The following is a 20,419-nucleotide window of genomic DNA, read 5'->3' as shown; positions in this document are numbered from 1 at the left end:
ATGCAAGGGAGGAACCCCTGCAGGAAAAGCAAATAGGAAATGCCTTGAAAAAGGGACAGTCTACACTTATGCTCCCCTCAGCCCTCTGCAGGGTAAGGAAATCACAATCTGCAGGACCACTGGGGCATTTTGCATTGAAATTTAATGGGGAAGATTGAAATTAGGATCTTTGACGGCCCACATCAAACTCCTAAAATGAGCTGAGTTTTGCCACCTTTTAATTTAAATGGCTGTTTAGGTCTCTTCTCTGATGGAAACTGGGATGCTGCTCTCCCTCATCTCAGCCTGCATTATCAAGATGAACTCAATGCGTTGGTAACGCACCGCTTCCTTCTCTCAGGCAGAAATCCCAGTGTGAAAGAACATGAGGCGGACAATAATAATTCTCTATAAAAAGTGATTATTAAACATTGGCTCAGTTGATGAGGTTGGGGACATACACTTGCTACTCACTCACCAAAACCTTGCCAATTCCCTTTCCTTCTCTCAGGCCTTTTTTTCCTTCACCTGCTTCTCCCATCCAGGTTCTACCTCCTTTTGGAGCCAAGTGAGTTCAAGCATCTCCTAAAACATTCCCTGTCACCCTCTCCATCCATAGCCCTTCTCCCTGCTAATGCCATGTCACCCAGGGACAGAGTTCTCAGAGCTTCGTTTTGTGTCCCTCCAGTATTAAGCATCAAGCTAACAACAGCAAAACTATCAAATAAATTAAAGCCAGAAATACTCCAGAATCCATTTTTTATTAAAAGACTGCATACACCCACTGAGGGCTTATTATCATGTTGTTTATTTTTCCCTAACTTTCCCTGTGGATTTCATTAAGGTCACAAAGCTACAGGGCAAACTTAAAGTGCTTAGATATATTTTCTCTTTACTTACCAATACCGAATGAACTCCCCTCTAGTTTCTATTTCTTTTTCCTACAAAACATTTTAAGAACTACAACACTAAATATCTTCTACATAACATCTTCTTTAATACAGTTCACTCTACATAACTCAGTAACTTGAAAAACTCAAGTTTGCAAGTGTAACCTTTCCCAAACCTACACACCTTCAAATAGACTACGTTTCCCCAAAGCATTTGGCCAAGGAAACAAACTAACTTTGGAGCCTCAAGGGGAAAACACTGTTTTCTGACCGAGCCGGCTCTAGCAAGCTGCCAAGTAAGACAGAAGCCTCAGAGGATACGGTGGAACCAGGAGGGCAGGAAGATGCAGATCTGAGCTTTGCTCAAAGCAGTTCCTGTTAATAGAGCCAGGTATTAATGGTTACCCTGAGGACTGCTCTCTCCACAAGCCAAACTCAGGTGTTCTGAAATAAATCCTTCAGGCTGAGGATCAAGGAGAGCACTCAGGAGTATTGATTAGAGGAGCAGGGAGAAGAGGTGAGCGTACACTGTCCCTTTCACATGAAAAGTGCATATTATGAGGTCTGAAGCACAAACTGATCAAAGCACATGCTTTGTACCTGCCAGAAATCCTGGTGGGAGGGGAGAGGGTTAGAAAAGGGAAGAAAATGAGGGAATGCTTGGTTACACCAGAAAAACCCACAAACCAGAATTAGAATAAAGACAAGTATCAGAGATATTAGCAGCTGGAAGAAACACCCGCCGGGTACCTGGAAACCAGAACAACAGAGGACAAAGAACAATTAGAGGATTTTAGTAGCAGCCCTGTGGAAATGAGCAGCAGAATTAGGGATACAAAAAGGTTAACAGCAAGTAGAGCTTTGTCAAAGCCAAAACACACCACAAATGTTTAGTGGAGAAGGTAGGAAAGGAAGACACTTATTCTGTATCTAAAGCAGCCCAGGTGCCCTCAGGGATGTTTGTGCACTGTTAGAAGCAATTAAGAATTTTCTTTGATTAAATCCAGTTTTATTTAAAAACACTAAGAAAAGAATTTGCATAGTTCAGTGTCCACACAGGTTCCAGCCAACAGGGAAACATCAGAACTAACTGAAGCAGACAGGAGGGTCAAGTTTGGCTGAGAGGGGAAAGCCACCAAACAAAGAAACCAACCAATGTGGACAGGGTGCCAGCAAAGAAAGCCAAGAAGATAAAAACCTTCTCAGCTTAGCTTTGCTTATCTGCAATAAACTGTATCTCTGCTTGCTTCTGCAAAGCCACAGGCAAAGATTTTGTCTCACCACCTCCTTAAAACACTTTCAGGGATGGCAGAGGAATGTTCATACAGATGTTCATAACAGTGTTAAGGTTATTATCCATTTAAGAAGGTGCCAAAAAAAATCCCATCAATAAACAGAGAGAGCACAAAAAAAGAAAATTTTAAACAAAATCTGCACGACAACTTACATAACATTAATGAAGCTTATGACAGGTTAGACGTGCTAAGAAATCTCTACTACTTAGTGAGAGCATATTCATCACTAAAACATGAGTTATTTCTCCTACAGATGGGTTAAAATGCATTTGCTTTCCCACTGCCAAATGCAAGAGGGAACAGACAGTGGAAACACAGCAGACAGACAATCATGGTCTGGGCACCTCTACACCACAGCACCCTGAGACTGTTCTCATATCAGCCTTTTGCTCAGGCCTCATATGAAATGTCTGCAAGCTGATTAATACGTTTTTTCAACTCTGAATGAATAGTAATCAATGCCTCTTTCCCCCTATTTTGCTGAGCTTGCTTCCCTAGGGAAGAAACCACCACTCTTAGACAAAAACGGAGCCACAGGTTGCCTCCCTGTACACGTTCAGGCCAAAAGCACGAGCCTGTGCTGGCACACACATCTGACCAAAGGTTTGTGCTGGCTGAGTATCTCCAAGGGTTTTGGTCTTGCATGAGTAAAGAAAAAGCATTTAGGCTCAAATTACAGGAGCATTGTTGCCATTAATGAGGCAGTAACATCTACCTCCCTCTCCACCAACTCTATAAATTACCAGTAGGAAGAAGGAGAGGCAGGAAAAGGGGGAAAAGGTAGATACTATCATCTCACCATGGTATTAAGTCACTTGCACGGCAAGCTAGTTCAGAAACCCAACAAAAGCACAGAAGCACATCACTCCCCAAAATCCTTTGGCAAGATCAGTCCTGATGACCCCACAACAGCCAAATTGTTGTTTTGATGGCAGTTTTGCCTAAAAAAAAATGTGTTCTGTGAAAGGAGCAGCTCATACATCATATCACTAATGCTGCAGCATCTAGATCTCAAACACACACGCTCAAAATTCACACAGATGCTACAAACACTGTCCTGGAATATGTAATTAAAATGCAACCAACTGCACAGACCTTTTAACTGAATCTCCTTCTAAACTACTGCTTGCATGCTATCTTTGCTTGGAGCTAAAATCAGTCCTCTTTCCCACTCTTCAGTCAGGATCTGGCCTGTGGATTGTCAGTGCTTTCAAGCAGCACAGCTTGCTTATGTCTGATTGTTCACAAACTCATTTCTCCTTAAAAAAGGAGAAGAACTTTCCAGTGACCAGGCCTATTTTTGAGTACCAGAATTCCCACTGCCTCTGTGACACCTCCATAAGGATGCTTAGGGGAACAGTGACGACCCTCTCACCCTTCTGCCTGAGCTCAGCAGCTCCTTCAGCCCATAAAGGCAAATCCCCTCCAGGTAGAGGCTGCTTTGATAACCCAAAAAGAATGTGTAGCTGGAACCAGGTACAGAGGAAGAGATGCAAAAGGGTTTTATCACTATGCAAGTGAAACTCAGAATGTGTGAGGTCAGCTCTGCAGCACCTCAGTTGCGCTTGGCTGAGTAAAAGCAGTGTTATTTTTTTAAACTGGAACCCAAAGCAAGCAACAAAATGAGAACAAGTTGCTATCAGATCAACCTACTGTGAGCTTCCCTCATTACCAAGGGAGAGCCAAAGCCAGCTCATTTTATCCTCTCCTCAAATTATCCTCTCACCTGGACATTACCACTGCCCTAATAGCCACAGCCAGATGTAGCCAGTACCAACGTATCTTTAAGCAGACAGCCAAGCAAACGAGAACCTCTATTTCTTCATTTTCAGAGTACACTGTTTCCAGGGTGTTATTAGGCTGTGGAAAAAACAGGTCCCAGGAGAAGATAATAATAAAGCAAAGTCCATTGCAGTCCCCTAAATTTGCTGCCTCACTTTCAGGCAATCAAATCACAGCATGGAGACATCCAAGTGCAGCAGCAATATCTGTAGACAAATGAAAAGCTATTTCAGTCTACTACAGGTCAGAGCCCTCAGTGTTGAGGGGTAAAGGAACAGAAAGTTGAGTTCAAAGGATTTGCCTTTGGATCTTTTATCCAGTGTGCTGGGAATCTCCTGCAGAGTGCTCGGGAACAGAGGAGTGATTAGCAAAAATAGTGTGGGATTCAGCATTTCTTCCCTACAAACAAATCTTGTTTATGTAAAGCCTAAGGGAAAAAGGGTGATAGCTTGACAAGATAAAATGATGAAAGTGAGTGAATGCAAAACAGACTGTCATAAAACCAGAGGGAGAAACACTAGGTATTTTGACAAGAATATATGTCCTTCCTTTGGTTGGGTTGTTTTTTTTTAAATCACAAAAAGCAGACATCATGTTTGTGGTGGGGAAAAAGAAAATAGGTGTTCACGACACGCTTTGGAGCTTTATGTATCAAAACTAACTGCCAAAATCCACCTCCCTGTTGTCTGTTTTCCTGAAAAGCCCTGCTCTGCTGCCTGGGTAACCAGCACACTCGTCCCGTGCTCATGACAGGGACACCCCAGGTATTTGATCATCTTGTGGTTACCTGTCCCTGCTAAACACAAACCAGGGAACTGCACATGTTCAGCCCACGTTGTGTTTATATCAAGCTGTAAATTCCTTTTTTCCCCCCAGTGTTGAGGCTTTCTGGAAATGCCAGACACTGTGTCAGGTGCACCCTGCAGCAATAGCAGGTACCATGCTGATGCCCCTTTGAAAGCTTTATTTTCAGATGGTGTCGGTGAAAACGCTGCGAAAAGCTGGAGGACCATTATGTGCCACTGCTGATATGATTGAAAATTAACTAACCTGCAGTTATCTGCATTAAGGAGTCCATCTGAGCTGTCAGTCCTGGGGCAAGCTGCCTTTACCACCCCAGTGGGATTTACAGTGTGGATAATCAGGTCTGTGATATCCATAACAACAAATGGGAAGCTACAAGGCTCCACTTTCACAGGGAGACAAAACTAGATCAGAATTTGCTTAAGATTTTACCGACACCTCTCATGACAGCAACATGACAGCACAAACACCCAGAACAGTTGTGCAGTGCTGCGGAAAGAACCTGGGGCTCAAAAGGGGAACAGAGAGAGTCTGTTTGATAAAGGGAAAAAAAAAATCCAAGACCACAGAAAAAAACCACAAGAGCATCTCCTTCTTTTAGGAATCTGGAAGGGAAAGGTCCAGTGAGTTTGCCCTGAAATGGTTTAACTTATGAGGTTCTCACACAGTCAGAAAGAAGCAGCAAAGAAACGTGATTACAATCCATGATTTCCCAGCCCATCAGAATATAGGAAGTGGTAACGTTTTGCCTGTAAACATTAAAATAAGGTCCCTTTATAGAAACAATCTTTCTCTCATTACAGAAAAAGCACTGCAATGCTACTGGAAAACAAAATGCTCAGAAGAGAACACTTCACACACTTCATTTAACCTACACCCTCACACAGGAAATAACTGAACAATTCTAGGTCAAAAAAGCCATTAAATAAAGTACATTTAATAGTCTCATATGCTCACCTTCCCATCATAGCGTTTCACTATGAACTGGTCCAGGCCCAGGTCTGCAAGAAAAAAAAAAAAACAAAAAAAAAAAACCTTACAGAAAAGAAAGCTTTTATGGTGTTTAAAAAAAAAAAAAAAAAGTATTTCTTGAGTTTTCTGTTTGAGAGGACTGGAAAGTAAAATGCACAGTCTGAGTAACATGGGTAGAAAACATAAGGACAAGAAGAAAATTTTATGTGGTTTTCCACATTTTGTACTTTGTATTTTAAACACAAAAAACCAACAAACTCATTGAATCAGAGAAGAAAACCTTCTACAGCAGGGCCAGCAAGAGCTCAACAACCAGCAGCTCTCAAGAGCCTCCCCAATGTATATCCCTGCACTATTACCCAGCAACCATTTCACCTGTGACTCTTGGTGGTTTTAATAACACCTTTTGAATGGCTCACAAATGGGAAAACAAAGAATTGTTCCCATAGTTGATTGAGATATCCCCAAACAAATCCAAAGGTTGTTTATTATTTCACTTTAGAGGAGGTAAGTTGTAGATGCATTTGTAAGAAGTGGAGTTCTTTAGCTGGATGGGAGAAAGGCAGGGAGAGGGATTGTTTAGGCCGATAAAGTCTTGGATACCGTCACAAAATGCTTATTTATGTTGAAGACAGGAAAAGAATATCCCAGCCTTACCTGAGTTAAGGAACAAAGTTCTCATTTAACCCACAATGCCCAGCAGGCTGCATCTAACACCGGTGACTGCATGTATTTGTAAGATGACAAAAAAAATTCAGGAAGATTAATTATCTGAGCTTTGCAATCCAAAGTCAGGAAGATACATCCTGAGAAGAGATTAAGCAGAACTCAAGCCCAGCATTTCCACTAAAACTCAGGAGTGTACAGGCTGATTTTTGGCACTCTGAGAAATAAAACCTTCCAGAGAGCGATGTCCTGTGCATTTTCTGCCACTGTTTATGGCAATTAGCACAACCTCATTTCAATTTAAATTAGAAAATAAGAAAGAAAAAACAAAATAAAGCCTTCCCCATGATTGCTGCGTCACCTGCTTTTGAAATAAGATAATGAAACCCTTCTTGTCTAGTGGAAAGTTTCATGGTATTGTGCAGAAAACTGAATTATTCACTGCTCCGGGGTGACTTCCTTGCTCTTTGTGACCCAAAGCAGCTACAACTCCTCTGCCCCCAATTTCAAAGGTCAAGGCAATTGTTGCATGGCTTTCTATGCTTGTGAAAATTCCAGCCAGAAAGCCCCTTCTCAATATTTCACGGGCCTGATAACAACGAAAATTTCATATTCATACACATTTTCAGACTTAAATCGTCTGAATTTTGTCCTCCTCCAAGCTGTGGGTACAAATGCAGTAAGTATTGGTGGATTTAGAAGTACGATTTGTCTGATAAATGTGATTATTTTACTACAGACATTTCATGTGTCACCATCTGGATGGTAACCTAAGCCAAGCTTATGTCCATGCGTCATAATAAAGTCATTTCTCAGGAACACCTCCTCTTCCCATGCCAGGAAATGCTGCTGAAAGACAGATTCCTGACAGCCTGACATTATACATGTACTCATGGAAAGCCAAAAAAAGGACATGGGTTAAAAATAGCAAGTGAAAGTATGTCTTAATGGCACCCCGTGCCAAGTGGACACTGGGAAGCAAACAGGTTTCAATAGAAAACCAAAATGAATGGATGATTGTGTAGAGAACAGCAAGAAGAGATGAGCTGATAACTCTAATTTTATAGATATACACCATACAGTTCTAAATAATTATAATAAATATTCATGTAATAAATAAATATAGAAATAATGGCTCCTGGGCTGTCCCAGCACTGGTGTGGGCACAGACCCAGGGCAGGGCTTGTCCCCTGAGCTGGCCCTGCTGAGGGACCTCGAGGGCTGTGTCCAGTGCTGGGCCCTCCCGGCCACAGAGCCCTGGAGGGGCTGGAGCGTGTCCAGGGCAGGGAACGGAGCTGGGGAAGGGGCTGGAGCCCCAGGAGCGGCTGAGGGAGCTGGGAAAGGGGCTCAGCCTGGAGAAAAGGAGGCTCAGAGGAACCTTGTGGCTCTGCACAACTCCCTGACAGGAGGGGGCAGCCAGCGGGGGTCGGGCTCTGCTGCCAGGGAACAGGGACAGGACAAGGGGAAACGGCCTCAGGCTGGGCCAGGGGAGGTTTAGATTGGATATTAGGAAAAATTCCTTCACCAAAAGAGTGGTCAAGCACTGGCACAGGCTGCCCAGGGCAGTGGTGATGTCACCATCCCTGGAAGGATTTAAAAGCCATGTAGATGTGGCACCTGGGGACATAGTTTAGTCTTAGCCTTGGCAGTGCTGGGCCAATGGTCGATCTCTATCTTAAAATCTTTTCCAACCCAGATGATTGTACTGCACACACAAGCATGCTGGTTTCCAGCAGCGTTTTATATGGTCACCCTCCCAGCCATGCACAACGTCCCACCTCCTCTGCTGCACTACTTAGGCTGAACACTTAAATTCCTCTGTGAAATTCCTCTTACATAGGTCCTGAGAGAAGAAGCTAATTCAAAAGCTGAAAAGAGGCATTTATGTTCAATGCATACACTTTTACTTTATACATTTTCCTTTTCCCAGTACAGTTTTATTCTCTTTTTTAAGGACTTAGCTGCCTATTTTTCACAAGCCTTTAAACCTAACAAAAAGATAACTAACAAAGAGGGTCTGTTGCCTGATGCCTGGGGTCTTTCTTTAAATTACATAAAAAACCCCAAGAAGCTTCTCCTCCAAGATGCTGCAATAGGAATTCAGCATTTGCGTAGGCTGGCAAGCCAATGGGAACACTGCATGGATGAGAACAACAACAGCTGAACAAGGGAAGGGAAGAATGTCAGCTATTACACCTCTGTTTTTCAAAAGGGAGAGTGTGATGTAAAAGCCACCACTGGATTGTCTCTAATTGCCACACTCCCAAGACAAACAGCCCCTGGCTGGGCTATTGCTACCAAGCTGCAGGAACACAGGCTAATAGGCATGTTGAACCAGGAAAAAAGAGCTTTTCTACCTTTCACTGAGGAGCAGAGGCTGAAAAAGCATTCTCCCAGAAGTGGTTGAAAGGATTTCCTCAAGTGAGGCAGCAATGAAATCCGGGAGTCATTTCAGGAAGATACTTGGACACTTCAAGCTTTCCTGAGACACACACCATGGTTAGTCTGGATTGCAGTGATCACCCAGAGCCTCACTCGTCGTTTCTGTTGAACAAACCTAGAGTTTCCACCATGACCTGCCCCAGAATACAATTATATTTAGCTGAGATCCTGCACAACACCTCACCTTTCCCTACGTATCCCTTTTGCTCGTGCAGCCAAGGGCTCTGTACCAGCCACTCACTGCCAGCAGCATTTCAGTGACCTGCAATGATTTCCAAATCAGCTCCCCTAGAATGTTTAACTACCACTGTTTGTTACTCCTACAAATACTGATGCCACCTATCAGGGGCCCCAAATAAACAGCAACACTGCCACGGAGTATCTAAGCACACAGCACCACTAGAAATGTTATTTCAGAGTAGACTAACACCATTTACTCACCAATACCAGGAATATTTATTTTATTTGTGTGATGGTACCTTCACAGCACTCTAAAAATAAAAATGATTCAATATAAAGCAAAAATTACTTAACACTCACTGCCTGCCACAATGGGGAAAAGAGGGTGTTCAACAGCAGAACTGTACTCCCTGCATTTACTTCTCTCATTTTGGGAGAGGGAAGGATGTTTTCATGGAGAAGGAATGAATTATGTAAAGGAAAAAAACACACAATAACTTGTTCCTACTCTTGTTCAGCAATAGCCAAATCTAAAATCAAATGCTTATTATATTCTTATTGATTAACAAAAACATACTTTCCATGGATTTTCTCAAAGCCAGCTAATTGCCACACTTGATAAATATGTAGACAATTACTAAGTTCTTCAAGTTATCTTGTAAAAATAAATCCACAGGCAGTAGGTTATAGACTGCAATTCTAAAAAACATTTAAAAGATGAGCTTCCAGAAGAAGGACAATTATATTATGCCAACAATGCAGTTGAGATCAATTAGAAACCACTATGATTTCCTCTGGGATACCAGCAGCTTCTCACTGATGGAAAAATCTTTTCAATTCCTTCCAGTCTTAATATCCTTGTCAGATTTTTCACATTATTTGGGTAACATTCACTCATGGTCTGTTTTTCCCCCCCATTGCTTAAAATATAACATGGACTCTTTTTTTGCCAGCATATGAATAAAAGGGCTAATTATGAAGACTGAAGAGCCTGCTAACTGTGTTTGTGATATGCCACATTATGGCAGGAGAAAATGCTGGAGCAAGCTTTCCCCTCCAGAGCTGTAATCCAGCTACTGATCGTTGTATTCAGAGTATCTCGCCTCTGAATCTAGAATGTAAGCTGCAAACAAACAATGCGATTTTTCAGGGGACAACAGCCTCAGGCTCAGGTTCAAGTCCAGGACGGTTTTGTTCCAGGAAAGAAGGATCAAGGGACTTGGTTCTCATCTATCTCCTCCTGCTCCAACAAGCCACTCAGTCTCCCTGTGAGACATGCATTCCTAACACACCTGGTCAGCCACACCAACCTGGCACCTGTATGGGAAGCCCTCATTTATGCCTCTTTCAGCACTTAAGCATATATGTAAATGCAGCTCTCGCTCCTCCCTGGCTCTTTTCCTGGGGTCTCATATCAGGCATGACAGGCTCAAAGATGATTCTTGCCCAGGCATTATGTATTTCCACAGAAAAAGAGCCCCACCTCGTTCAGGAGACAACCTCTCACTCACATCCCTTCTCTGAAAAGCTCTTCAGCACACATACTGGGGAAGAATAGAGAGTGAATTCCCAGGACTGGAGTCCCAGAGTCTCTGGCTTCCTTCTAGGTCTTAAATATCCTAGCTGACCACTTTGTGTAATTTTAGGGATCTGTACCAGCCCAGGGAGTTCTCCCCTCCTCATTACATGAGTAATATAATATAGCTTGTCTGGCTATATTATGTGTTCCTGGCTGCCAGTTCTACAGGAGATCAGATCTATATTTAATAAACTTTAATCAAAATTACTAATAGTCACTCATACATTTTACCACCCCAGAGGCCAGCCTGTGCTCAGCTTCCCATACAGTTCAGATATGGAAAACAAACCATTTCTAACAAGAGAAGCAAGCTGTACACTCTGATGCAGCCACCAGGAATCAGCTCTGTCCTTCATGGCTCCTCTCCTCTGTCACCATCCTGTGCACAGAGCCCGCAGGGCCACAGCTGCTGCTTCTGCCTGGGCTTCAGCAGCATGTTTGGGGTCTCTTGCACTCAAACAAAAAAACAATCCAACCAAAAAGCCTTCCAAGAGTTCAGATATTTGAGTAGCTGCTTATTATGTGGAGAAACTTGAGATGTATCTTTCCTATAGCAGAAATCTGGGATATCCAGTGAGGTTAATACAGGGATGGAAGAGAAGGATTGGTTTGGGAAGAACCTGCCATCACTACAGCGTGCAGGAATGAGATATAAAAAATATACTTTACTTCTTTCAGTCCTTATTGCAAAGGCCATAGGAAAACTGATACTGGCTGAGCATGACACAGCTCCTTCTTAGTCCAGGATGCTCCAAAATACTCACTTTATTCAGGAAAACAATCAGTGCAGAATGCACCCAGATAAACTTGGGGAAACAGAGGAAACCCTCGCACTTCCTACCAGAGACAGAGTATTTTCAGCTTATTATCAGTTGGTTTGGGACTGGAGCTCCAAGGAAGTACCAGACAGGAAACAGCCATCCTTTCTCATCTACTCTTGGAGCAAACTCACCTCTCAGGTACGAGAGGACGCGGGAGAAAAAAAATAATACAGGACTGCAGGGAGCAGAAATCACCACCCACGTTTCTCCTGGCACTTGAACTTTCCAGACAGCACAGAAATAAATTATTTTTTTAAAGCAGCTTTCAAGTTTAATGCCATTCTTTGGCTTCTTCTGACAAACCATTCCAAGCTCAGCAAGCTCATGTCATTCCTTAAGCACAGCTTGCCTACTTGGGAATTGCTGTGGTAGGAAGTTTGACTGAACCAGAGAAAGCAATCTACAGGAGTTGAGGAATTGGCATTCATTTTCCCCAAGCTAGGAAAATGCAGGCTAGAATTAAGCTAACACTTCACAGACAATAAATCAAACTTTCCCCTACATAAGCCATAAAAATGAATCAGGCACATGATACCTTCACAAAAGATGAGCAGTTTAAAAATAAATACAACAGGGACTCAGCTACTTCATTACTCCAGATCACTTATATTCACAGTGTTTTCTCTCCATAAAACAGCAGAGGCATTTACAAGAAGTTACTCCCTGAAATTATGACTGGCAGCTTGAGCACACTGAAGGAACCTCGAAGAGGCTTCCCAGGAACACACCAGGCTACACCACAACCCTAAGGAATGCCGTGGGTTGAAGGCAGGATGCTCCAGCCCCAGTGGAGGGCACACCCGAGTCGTGACTGAGGAAGAAAGCAGCCCCAGAATTTCCCAATTAACATGTAACCGAAATTATCCTATGAGTCAAAAGCACCAGCAGGGTGTGAAGTACAGAACTCATCTGGCCAGCAGGTAGCACTCTTTGTTTTCAATTTCTGGTTTGAATTTCCTTTTATTTTTTACTACCAGCTTTAAAAACATTTGAGAACAAGGTTATGGCTGGTTTGACTTTATTGTAGTAATAAGTGTTTTACTCTTCTACTCTTCATTATGTATTAAAAAAACCCATTTACTGTGATCGTGATGATGTAAAGAGATAGGGAACAACCACTCTAGAGAAGCTCCATCTAGAAGCAAATCCACAACATTGAGAGTCCTGAAGACAGATTTTTCAACTCAACAAAATCCAAGACGCCTACCTTCCTGCTCTGCCTGCTGATGTGAAGCCTAAGACTCAGCTTCCATCCCATTCCTCTTGCCAAGAGCACTCACGACCACTTTCTTCCCTTACAAGCTGCTGTGTGTCACTGACTGGAAGCATCTGCAGGCACCATGGCTTCATGGGGCTATTTCAACAGCCAGAAAAACAATGGGAATGCAATGGAAAGTGAGTGGCTAAGACCGATGAATTATTATTTCCCATTAGTCACCTCTGTTTGTCTCCGAGCGAGGTGTTTGCTGAGCATTCCTCCACCTATTTGCTGTACACACCCTAAAATGCACCAAGCATGTGGAAGAAGTAAAAGAAGAATCAGATGTGTTGAAATAAAACACAGGATGTTTTTAAGCTTCCAGACAGGTGTTACTGCTTTTCCAAGTACCAGTTCAAGAAGTTTGAGATAGACAAGACAGTAACCTAGAGCCGTTAATTCACACGGAAACTACGGCTGTTTCCAGGGCTTGATGGAAACCTAAGTATCAATTCACTTATGTGCTTTAAACACTAATGCTAGGATTATTTTTCCTTCCTGCCTGCACACACTTCATATTGTTATTTTCTAGGCACAAGGATACACAGTATTTATTTAGTAGCTGTCATCTAAGTTGCCCAATTCTAGTTGCCCCATTTGGAAATAAACCCCACACTCAAAAAGTTAACGTTCAGGGGCTGAAGTTCTTCATTAATGTCTGCAGAGACAAGGGAAGTTTTAATTTGACAAAATCCTGTTTCATTCTTTAAGATACAATGTGAGAGACCAAGAAACACAATCTCCCATGTCTCACCCCAAACATGAATCTCTGAAATGGAATGTAGACAAAAGCCTCCTGCTGCCCCACCAACACCAAATATTCAGGAAACAGCTCTCCACACAAGAGCAAGGTGTCTCTCTCCCACTTGTTGATTGCCAAATTCCTCGAAGTAATGTGTTTGTCTGCAACCCACAGGGAACTGAAGATGGCAGAGATGAGCCCTACCCTGACCATCAGCATAACGTGGGGCTGTGAGAACCTCTTTAGAACCATTTAGGTTGGAAAACACCTCTAAGATCATCGACTCCAACCTTTATTGCAGATGTTTTCCTTGCCAAAGCAACCTCCTTTTGTAGGTTTAGGAAGTGTTTCAGTTAAAGGTATTTTTTCCCTATTAAATATAGGAGAAAGGCATCCCATCTGCTCTTCAGGGGCTCACACCAGCCAGATCTGCTACACTGCAACAGCATTTTGGGAAACATGAAAGAGCTACAGGCTAATTTTGGGCTTGGAGCAGGAGAGCTTCAGGAGATTCTTCCTAGCCCTGGCAATCAGAGCTGGGAATTTTAAAGACCAGGAGAATAGAGGCTGGGGAGTACCAGTTCCCCGATCACTACCCACACAACACTCACTCTCTGGCTGTTTCTCATTGGGGGTGATGGATCTCACAAAATCCTGCGGGGTCATGAAAACCTCCGACTCGCCATGCTCATTGATGACCTTCAACGTGGCAAAGTATCTGAAGATTTTGTCTGGCGTGGAGTAGGCTCTGATCCTGTTCTCATATTCCATCACCTGGAAATGAAATTTAGCCAGCATTAGATGTGCACTGTTCCTAACCACACTGACTTTTAGTCCTCAAAGAGATTTGCTATAGGACAAATTGCATACAGCAACACAACTCTCGACTCTTTTGGTACTATTCCTTTCAAAAACCCTTTGAACACCATGGAAAGTTGAACATATCAGCTGCTGATGTCCCAGGATTAAGAACAAACAGTAAAAATCTTTATTATTAATAAATTTAGACTCTTCATGGTGGCAGAGATAAAACAAATTCACAAAATCCCTGAAGGTGCTTTAAAAACATGAGCATAAGAAAATGCACTGGCACACATTTGTGAATCTAAAGCAGCCCAACATTTTAACCACAGCGTTGAAGGCTTTGATTTGTAATTAAGATACGTAGTAAAAGAAAAAAGTCTTGGAAGGCTGGGAAAAAGCTTTACTTTCAAGCAGAGTCTTGGAAAAAAATCACTTGGAGTTGCAGCTGGTTGCCCAGTCACCAAAGTTGGTATTTTCCTCTTTTCTATCACAGTGGCAGAATTCCCCAGAAACTCAGTCCTCCCCACCAATCTGCTTCTTCCTAACTCTGCCAGCAGCGATTTTTTTTTTTTTTTTTTGTACCTAGAATCAGTTTCCCCCAAACAGCTGGAATTAATCATAAACAGACACCGTTTCTAAAGAAAATCCCAACACAAGGCAACAAGGGTGGAAAAAGGCACAGACGCCTACACTTCATCATGTACTAGCACAGAAAACTTTCCTCCTTACTTCAGCTTTTCACACTGCATTATATGCCATGTTTAACAGCCCATAATGTACTTGAAACCTGCAGCTGCTCAAGAGCCACAGGAAGAAAAGATCCCAACCCATGATGTGCTGCAAGAGAACAGGCAAGATCAATGGTACTGCCAAGGCAGCTGTAGATCATTCCTGGCTTTGGTCCAGGTTCAGCCTTGTCCTTAAATTCCCGAACAACTTCCTCAGCTTGATGTTTATCAGACAGAAAACACCCTCTTCTAGTTTTTCTTATTTCTAGGATAAAAAAAAAAAGCCAAATGTTTTGAATCCCCCAAGCCAGGCTTTGGTAAAGCATAGCCTCTTTCCTCTTTATTTGCCCCAGCTCAGATCTCCAGCAATGCAACCAGAGATAACACTACCTAGAATGACAACACCTAAAGCCTTCTCCCCAGTCACCTCTGCACCACCACAGCTTCTCCAGCATTCACATGTCCTTGTACCAACCACTACAGGCAGTGCCCTTCCTCTTGCAAGAGAAAGCTTTTGTGCCTAGGCCCTTTGCACTTCTAATCAACAAACCTAATACCACTTTTATTGCTTCAGTCCACAAGGTTCTTCACAGCTAAGGGCATTGGAATGAGGACAATTGTTTTATTGCAAAGCTCGAAGTCCCAGTAAAAGATGACACCCACTTTTCTACCTCTTTCTGGCTTTGTCTACTGCTCCCACCTGGCAGGAGGCAGCTCCTCAAGCCAAAGTGATCTTTTCACTTGTTGGCACAGGCTGTATCTCACTCCTGCCTGACCTGATCTCATGAATTAACACCCCATCCAGCCTAATCAGCCAGAAACAGCTCGCTATTTTTATCTTCAAGGAAGACAAACCCAAGGACAGTATGAAGCCCCAAACGGGAGCCAAGAGCAGACACCACTAACCACGACCAGCTCTCTCCATCCATGGCAACCCTTCAACACAGCATGCTTTCTAGTTACAAAAATTAATTTAACCAAGTTTTCCAAGCCTGTGGAAACATTTCTCACAAGGCACTATTAGATGCCAACCCATCTGGGAACAACTCAACAACCCCACTGCTGCACCAGGGACAAGAGTCCTGACATTTCTGCCAGTAAAACCATGTTTAATTTTAACCCACTTGACCTCACATCCACAATGGCTCTTCCCTCTGCATCCATTTTAAGCCCCTGCTAAGACGCTGTCAGGCTTATTGCTTTCAGGTGCTTTTCTCCTCATGTTTAGAATATTTAGAGAATTAGCTCCACAGAAACAACAGCTTACTAACAACATGGGCTCAAAACCACATCTCCTGTCTCAGCTTACAGCACAAAAATGCACAGTCTAGATCAAAAAAGTAGGATCTAAACTGCTTTTTAGCATCTCCCAGGCTGCTTCCATCACAACTGAAATGTCAATTCTTCCACAAGCTTCCCTTCAAGAAGGGAGCAAATGCAGCCACAAGTCTTCCCGTTTGCCTGCAGCTGAACTCACAATTACATCATTCTTGGTGATGAACTAATCAGCTGGCAAAAGCTGACAAATGTTGCAACCCATCCCTCTGACTGCAAGGCTTGGGTGCAACACGAAGCCAGGTCAAGAAGGGAGCAGCCAAGATGCTGCAAATGGGGAAAACCTCACTTATTCACGACTGGGTGCTGAACATCAAGTGGGTGATAACAGGGCTGGCCTGATCCCCCGACACAAATGTAGAGTTAAGAACCCATGTATTTGGGTGCAGATAACCATTTGTGAGGGGTTTCTGCACTGCTTCAAAGCAACCTGGATTGACAATCATGCCAGGCAAGTGTCTCCTCTCCTGACCTCTTACCTTCCCCTAGTACAAACCAGTCCTCGATGCAAGGAAGACCAGTTAAAATCCTCATCCTTCCCCCAGCAATGCAGCCTCACTTAATCATACACCTCCAGAAAGATGGTATGACCCAAAGGGAAAAATCCCTTTTTTGCATTTCTTAGTAGAGCATGTATTGGAGGAGAAAGACAAGTAAGTAGTAAGTAATCCCTGTTGCTCTACAAGAGTGAAGGTGTTGTTGAGACTGTCAATGTTTATGCTAAGCCTCAGGTTAAAAGAAAAAAAAAAAAAAAAAAAAAAAAAAAAAAAAAAAAAAAAAAAAAAAAAAAAAAAAAAAAAAAAAAAAAAAAAAAAAAAAAAAAAAAAAAAAAAAAAAAAAAAAAAAAAAAAAAGAAAAAAACACAACCCCCCACAAAAAAAACCCCACTAAATCCTATGCTGACATGATAATAAAGACCTAAATTAACATATCAAGGCACAGAGCATCACCAGGGCCTCCCTGACTATGCAACAGCACACATCCTAACAGGGTAAATTAATTAGGACTCATTTTCTTCGTGCTTCCTCCCATGACACACACACCCAAATGAAGGCTCAGCACGAGAAACATCCCAAGGCAAGATACCTGCAGGACCCAACCACTGCCAGTACATTTTGATAAGTCAGCCCTATTGCCGCATGCAAACACTTTTAGCAAGTTAATTAACACATCAGCCCGCCCCAAATCCTGTATTACAGTTCATTAGCCTTCAAACTGTATTGAGGCACTCAAGTAATTTTTTCCTTTTCTGCCCTACGTATCCAGGACCCACACACTGCACAGAAAACACGTGCTTGGGATCCATCCACTCACAATCCCACCACATGAGAGTGGTTTATGTTTCAGCTTCCCCCTCTCACTGGATCACTATTTAAAACAGCAATGTCAAACTTAATTTATTGCTTCACTACTAATCATCACCTTCATTAAAAGGAGCATTAGGATAACAAACAAGTGTTAAACACCTCCAATTAGGCTTAATTTTTTCTGCAAGGAAAATCCCACACTATTTGCAATTACTTATGTGAAGAGCTGGGAAGAGTTTTTACCACGGGTGGTGGTTTGTTGGGTTTTTTTTTAAACAAGTCAAGAATCCCTGAGGTGCTACACAATTAGGGGAGCAGCACATCCTGGGAGCAGCCCTAGTTTTGAGTCGGGAGCAGGGGCACACCTTCCCCTGTCATCTGAGCCAGCCCCATTCAAACAGGGCTCCCGAGGTGACTCACTGCAGCAACTGCTGATCAAACACTGAGCCCACAGCGGAGCTGCTCAAACATGGGGCAGGCACCTGGGACAATACCTGGCACATCCTGTGTTTAAAGGAGCTTTTGCAACATTGGCATTCAGGCCACACAAAGTACATTCTGTCTCGAGGCTGCAGAGAAAAGGCTTGCGTTAGCACAAAGATGGTGAGGGCTGTCTTAAACAGGGCTGTCCCCAAGGACAGCTGCTCCTGAGTTCCTGCTGTCGGAGGAAGGCAGACTGGGATGAGAAGGGATCCAGGCCACACACTATACCCATCCTTTGGCACACCTGGCTTGTGTCTTATTTGGAAATCATGGCCATATTCCTCCCTGCCTAGTTTGGGAAGGAAAGAGCTGGTCAACACAGGCACATCTCTAACAACTGGAACAACAGTCCTTGCCTGTAGAAAACTTCCTCTGGCTACCCCAGCCAGCAACCATGTCAGACAAATCAATCTTTACGCTCACTGTATTCAAAAGCAAGAGCGTGGATGGAGGTGGTTTGCTCTTTGCAACCTGCGTCCATCTGCTGACACTGGAAAAAAACAATAGCCTGCTTTTCTTGAGTGGTACTGGGCAAGAGCTGAAATTGTCAGAGCACCTGACACCCAGCTGCCATGAAAATTAGCAGCTTCCAAGAACACAGCATTCCCGGATGATTCTGAATATCTCAGCACAGTATCTTACTATGTAGCTTCACTGAGCTGCCACCAATATGTCACAACAGGAGAGAGTCTGGAGCCCCAAATACCACTTGAAATCTCAAGTTGTGTAATCTTTTATAACAAGGAACTGAAATTATTCAGCAGCTTTAAAGGAAACAGCTCTTAATTTTTCATGAGAAAATGTTAAGCCACTATATATAACTACCCACAATTTAACAGCTAATGAGATGCAATCCCCAGAATAAAGGTTTAAAAATAAATATCAGAAGCAAAACATAACAAAATGGGAGTAGCTGCTCCTCACAACTCCTTTCTCCTCTTTGGTGCTGCAAAGATATTACATCATCCAATGCAGCCCTATAATACTGACATCCAGATGGGCTTAAAAAATAAAATACTGCTGTGTGCCCGCTCCCAGTTACAGGACTCTGTCAGATCAAATTACACATCCTTTAATAACAGTGGTTTCAGATGGTGCCAAACCAGTTGTCAGTTCCGAGGAACCCAAAGCTCCTGGAACTGCCCCAACAGTAAAGGCAGGTGACAAGCTGATAATAGTTTATTACTCAAGTTTTCCTCCTCTTGAAAATGTGTCTGATCTGAAAATGAAATAGCCAGAAGCATAAAGAGAGAGCCAGGACTAACCAAGAAGGGGGACTGAGGCTGTATTTCAACAAGTACATCTGCAGAGAATAATTAAATAAAGAATTGAAGTACACCTTTCCTATAACCCTCCCTTCCACATTCCTCTTCTTATTCCTATATACACTGTGTATGTTCACAGGCAAAATGATGGACTCAGAGACATACATGCTGAATATCCCAGATGGTCTAAAAGCTTTGGCATCAATTCCCTGCTTTGCATGCACCATCCTAATAGCCATCAGTCCAGGAGCCTTGATTTTCTTGGACGCGCAAATGGAGGTGGGAAAAGAGGTCTCCATTTCAGGGGATCAGTGTACTGCACTTTCCAAATACACAATTTTCAACCTACAGAAACTCATGGCAGCATGCCAAGAAAGTAGGTTCCCAAAACAGTAAGGTCCTTTAGAAAATAAAGACAGGTACAGAGCAAGTTTCCTCTCTTGCAAGATGCCCGAGTTTGGTACCTTGCGGTCTCTGAACCCAGAACGCTTCTTCTTCTTCCCTTCCTGCGGTGCCTCCTCATTGCCCGAGGCCAGTGCCCTCCTGCCTTCACTGCTGCTGCTTTCCTCCTCCTCCTCGCACTTTACCTTCTCCCCTGGCTCCGTCCTCGGGCCGTGTCTGACAGAGTCTTCTGCGTAGGCCCTGTACCAGGGAAAAGAAAACACCCGTTTAGGAAGTGACTGAAGGGTGCTAAGGCTGCCACAAAATGGTCCTGCCAGGCTCCACCTGAGCACAACATTGGTTGCTGCAAAGGAAAAACAAAGAAGTGATCAGTCCCCTTGGAATTCAGTGTGCTTTCTCCTGTTGTAATAAAATTTCCACTCCACACCAAAATCCAGACTAATGGTCACAATAAGTTTTCCCAGGCCAAATCACTCAGTGAATTATGACACCTTCTCCCAAAATCCAGACGTGCAAGAAACACTGGGAGGGTATATCATACCTCCTCTAGCACTAAATTCCACCTCTGCTTCCCCCAAAAGATTTATTAAATGACAGAAATGTGTTTCACCATCAGCACTGCAGGATTCAGGATGAACAAACTTTTTGTTTCAGCTCAGCTGATTTATTTTCTATCTCCAGCAGC

General features: G+C 43.1%; 1 protein-coding gene across 10 annotated transcripts in view; it reads right to left on the bottom strand.

Annotated features, from left to right (window-relative positions):
* Positions 1–20,419, bottom strand: part of MICU1 (mitochondrial calcium uptake 1) — an 85,375-nt gene that overhangs the window by 46,428 nt on the left and 18,528 nt on the right. For 9 of the 10 annotated variants that reach the window (XM_040071530.1, XM_040071528.1, XM_040071526.2 and 6 more), the window contains exons 3-5: positions 19,797–19,974; positions 14,022–14,184; positions 5,708–5,751 (exon numbers count right to left, since the gene is read on the bottom strand). In XM_040071530.1, coding sequence (XP_039927464.1) covers positions 5,708–5,751; positions 14,022–14,184; positions 19,797–19,974 — 385 coding nt within the window. Of the gene's footprint in view, positions 1–1,556; positions 1,620–5,707; positions 5,752–14,021; positions 14,185–19,796; positions 19,975–20,419 lie in introns of all 10 variants that reach the window. The other variant, XM_040071522.1, reaches the window with a different exon arrangement.

Source organism: Hirundo rustica, chromosome 8 (assembly GCF_015227805.2).
Source record: "Hirundo rustica isolate bHirRus1 chromosome 8, bHirRus1.pri.v3, whole genome shotgun sequence".
NCBI classification, from domain to species: Eukaryota; Metazoa; Chordata; class Aves; order Passeriformes; family Hirundinidae; genus Hirundo; species Hirundo rustica.
This window is presented reverse-complemented; position numbering and strand designations above follow the sequence as displayed.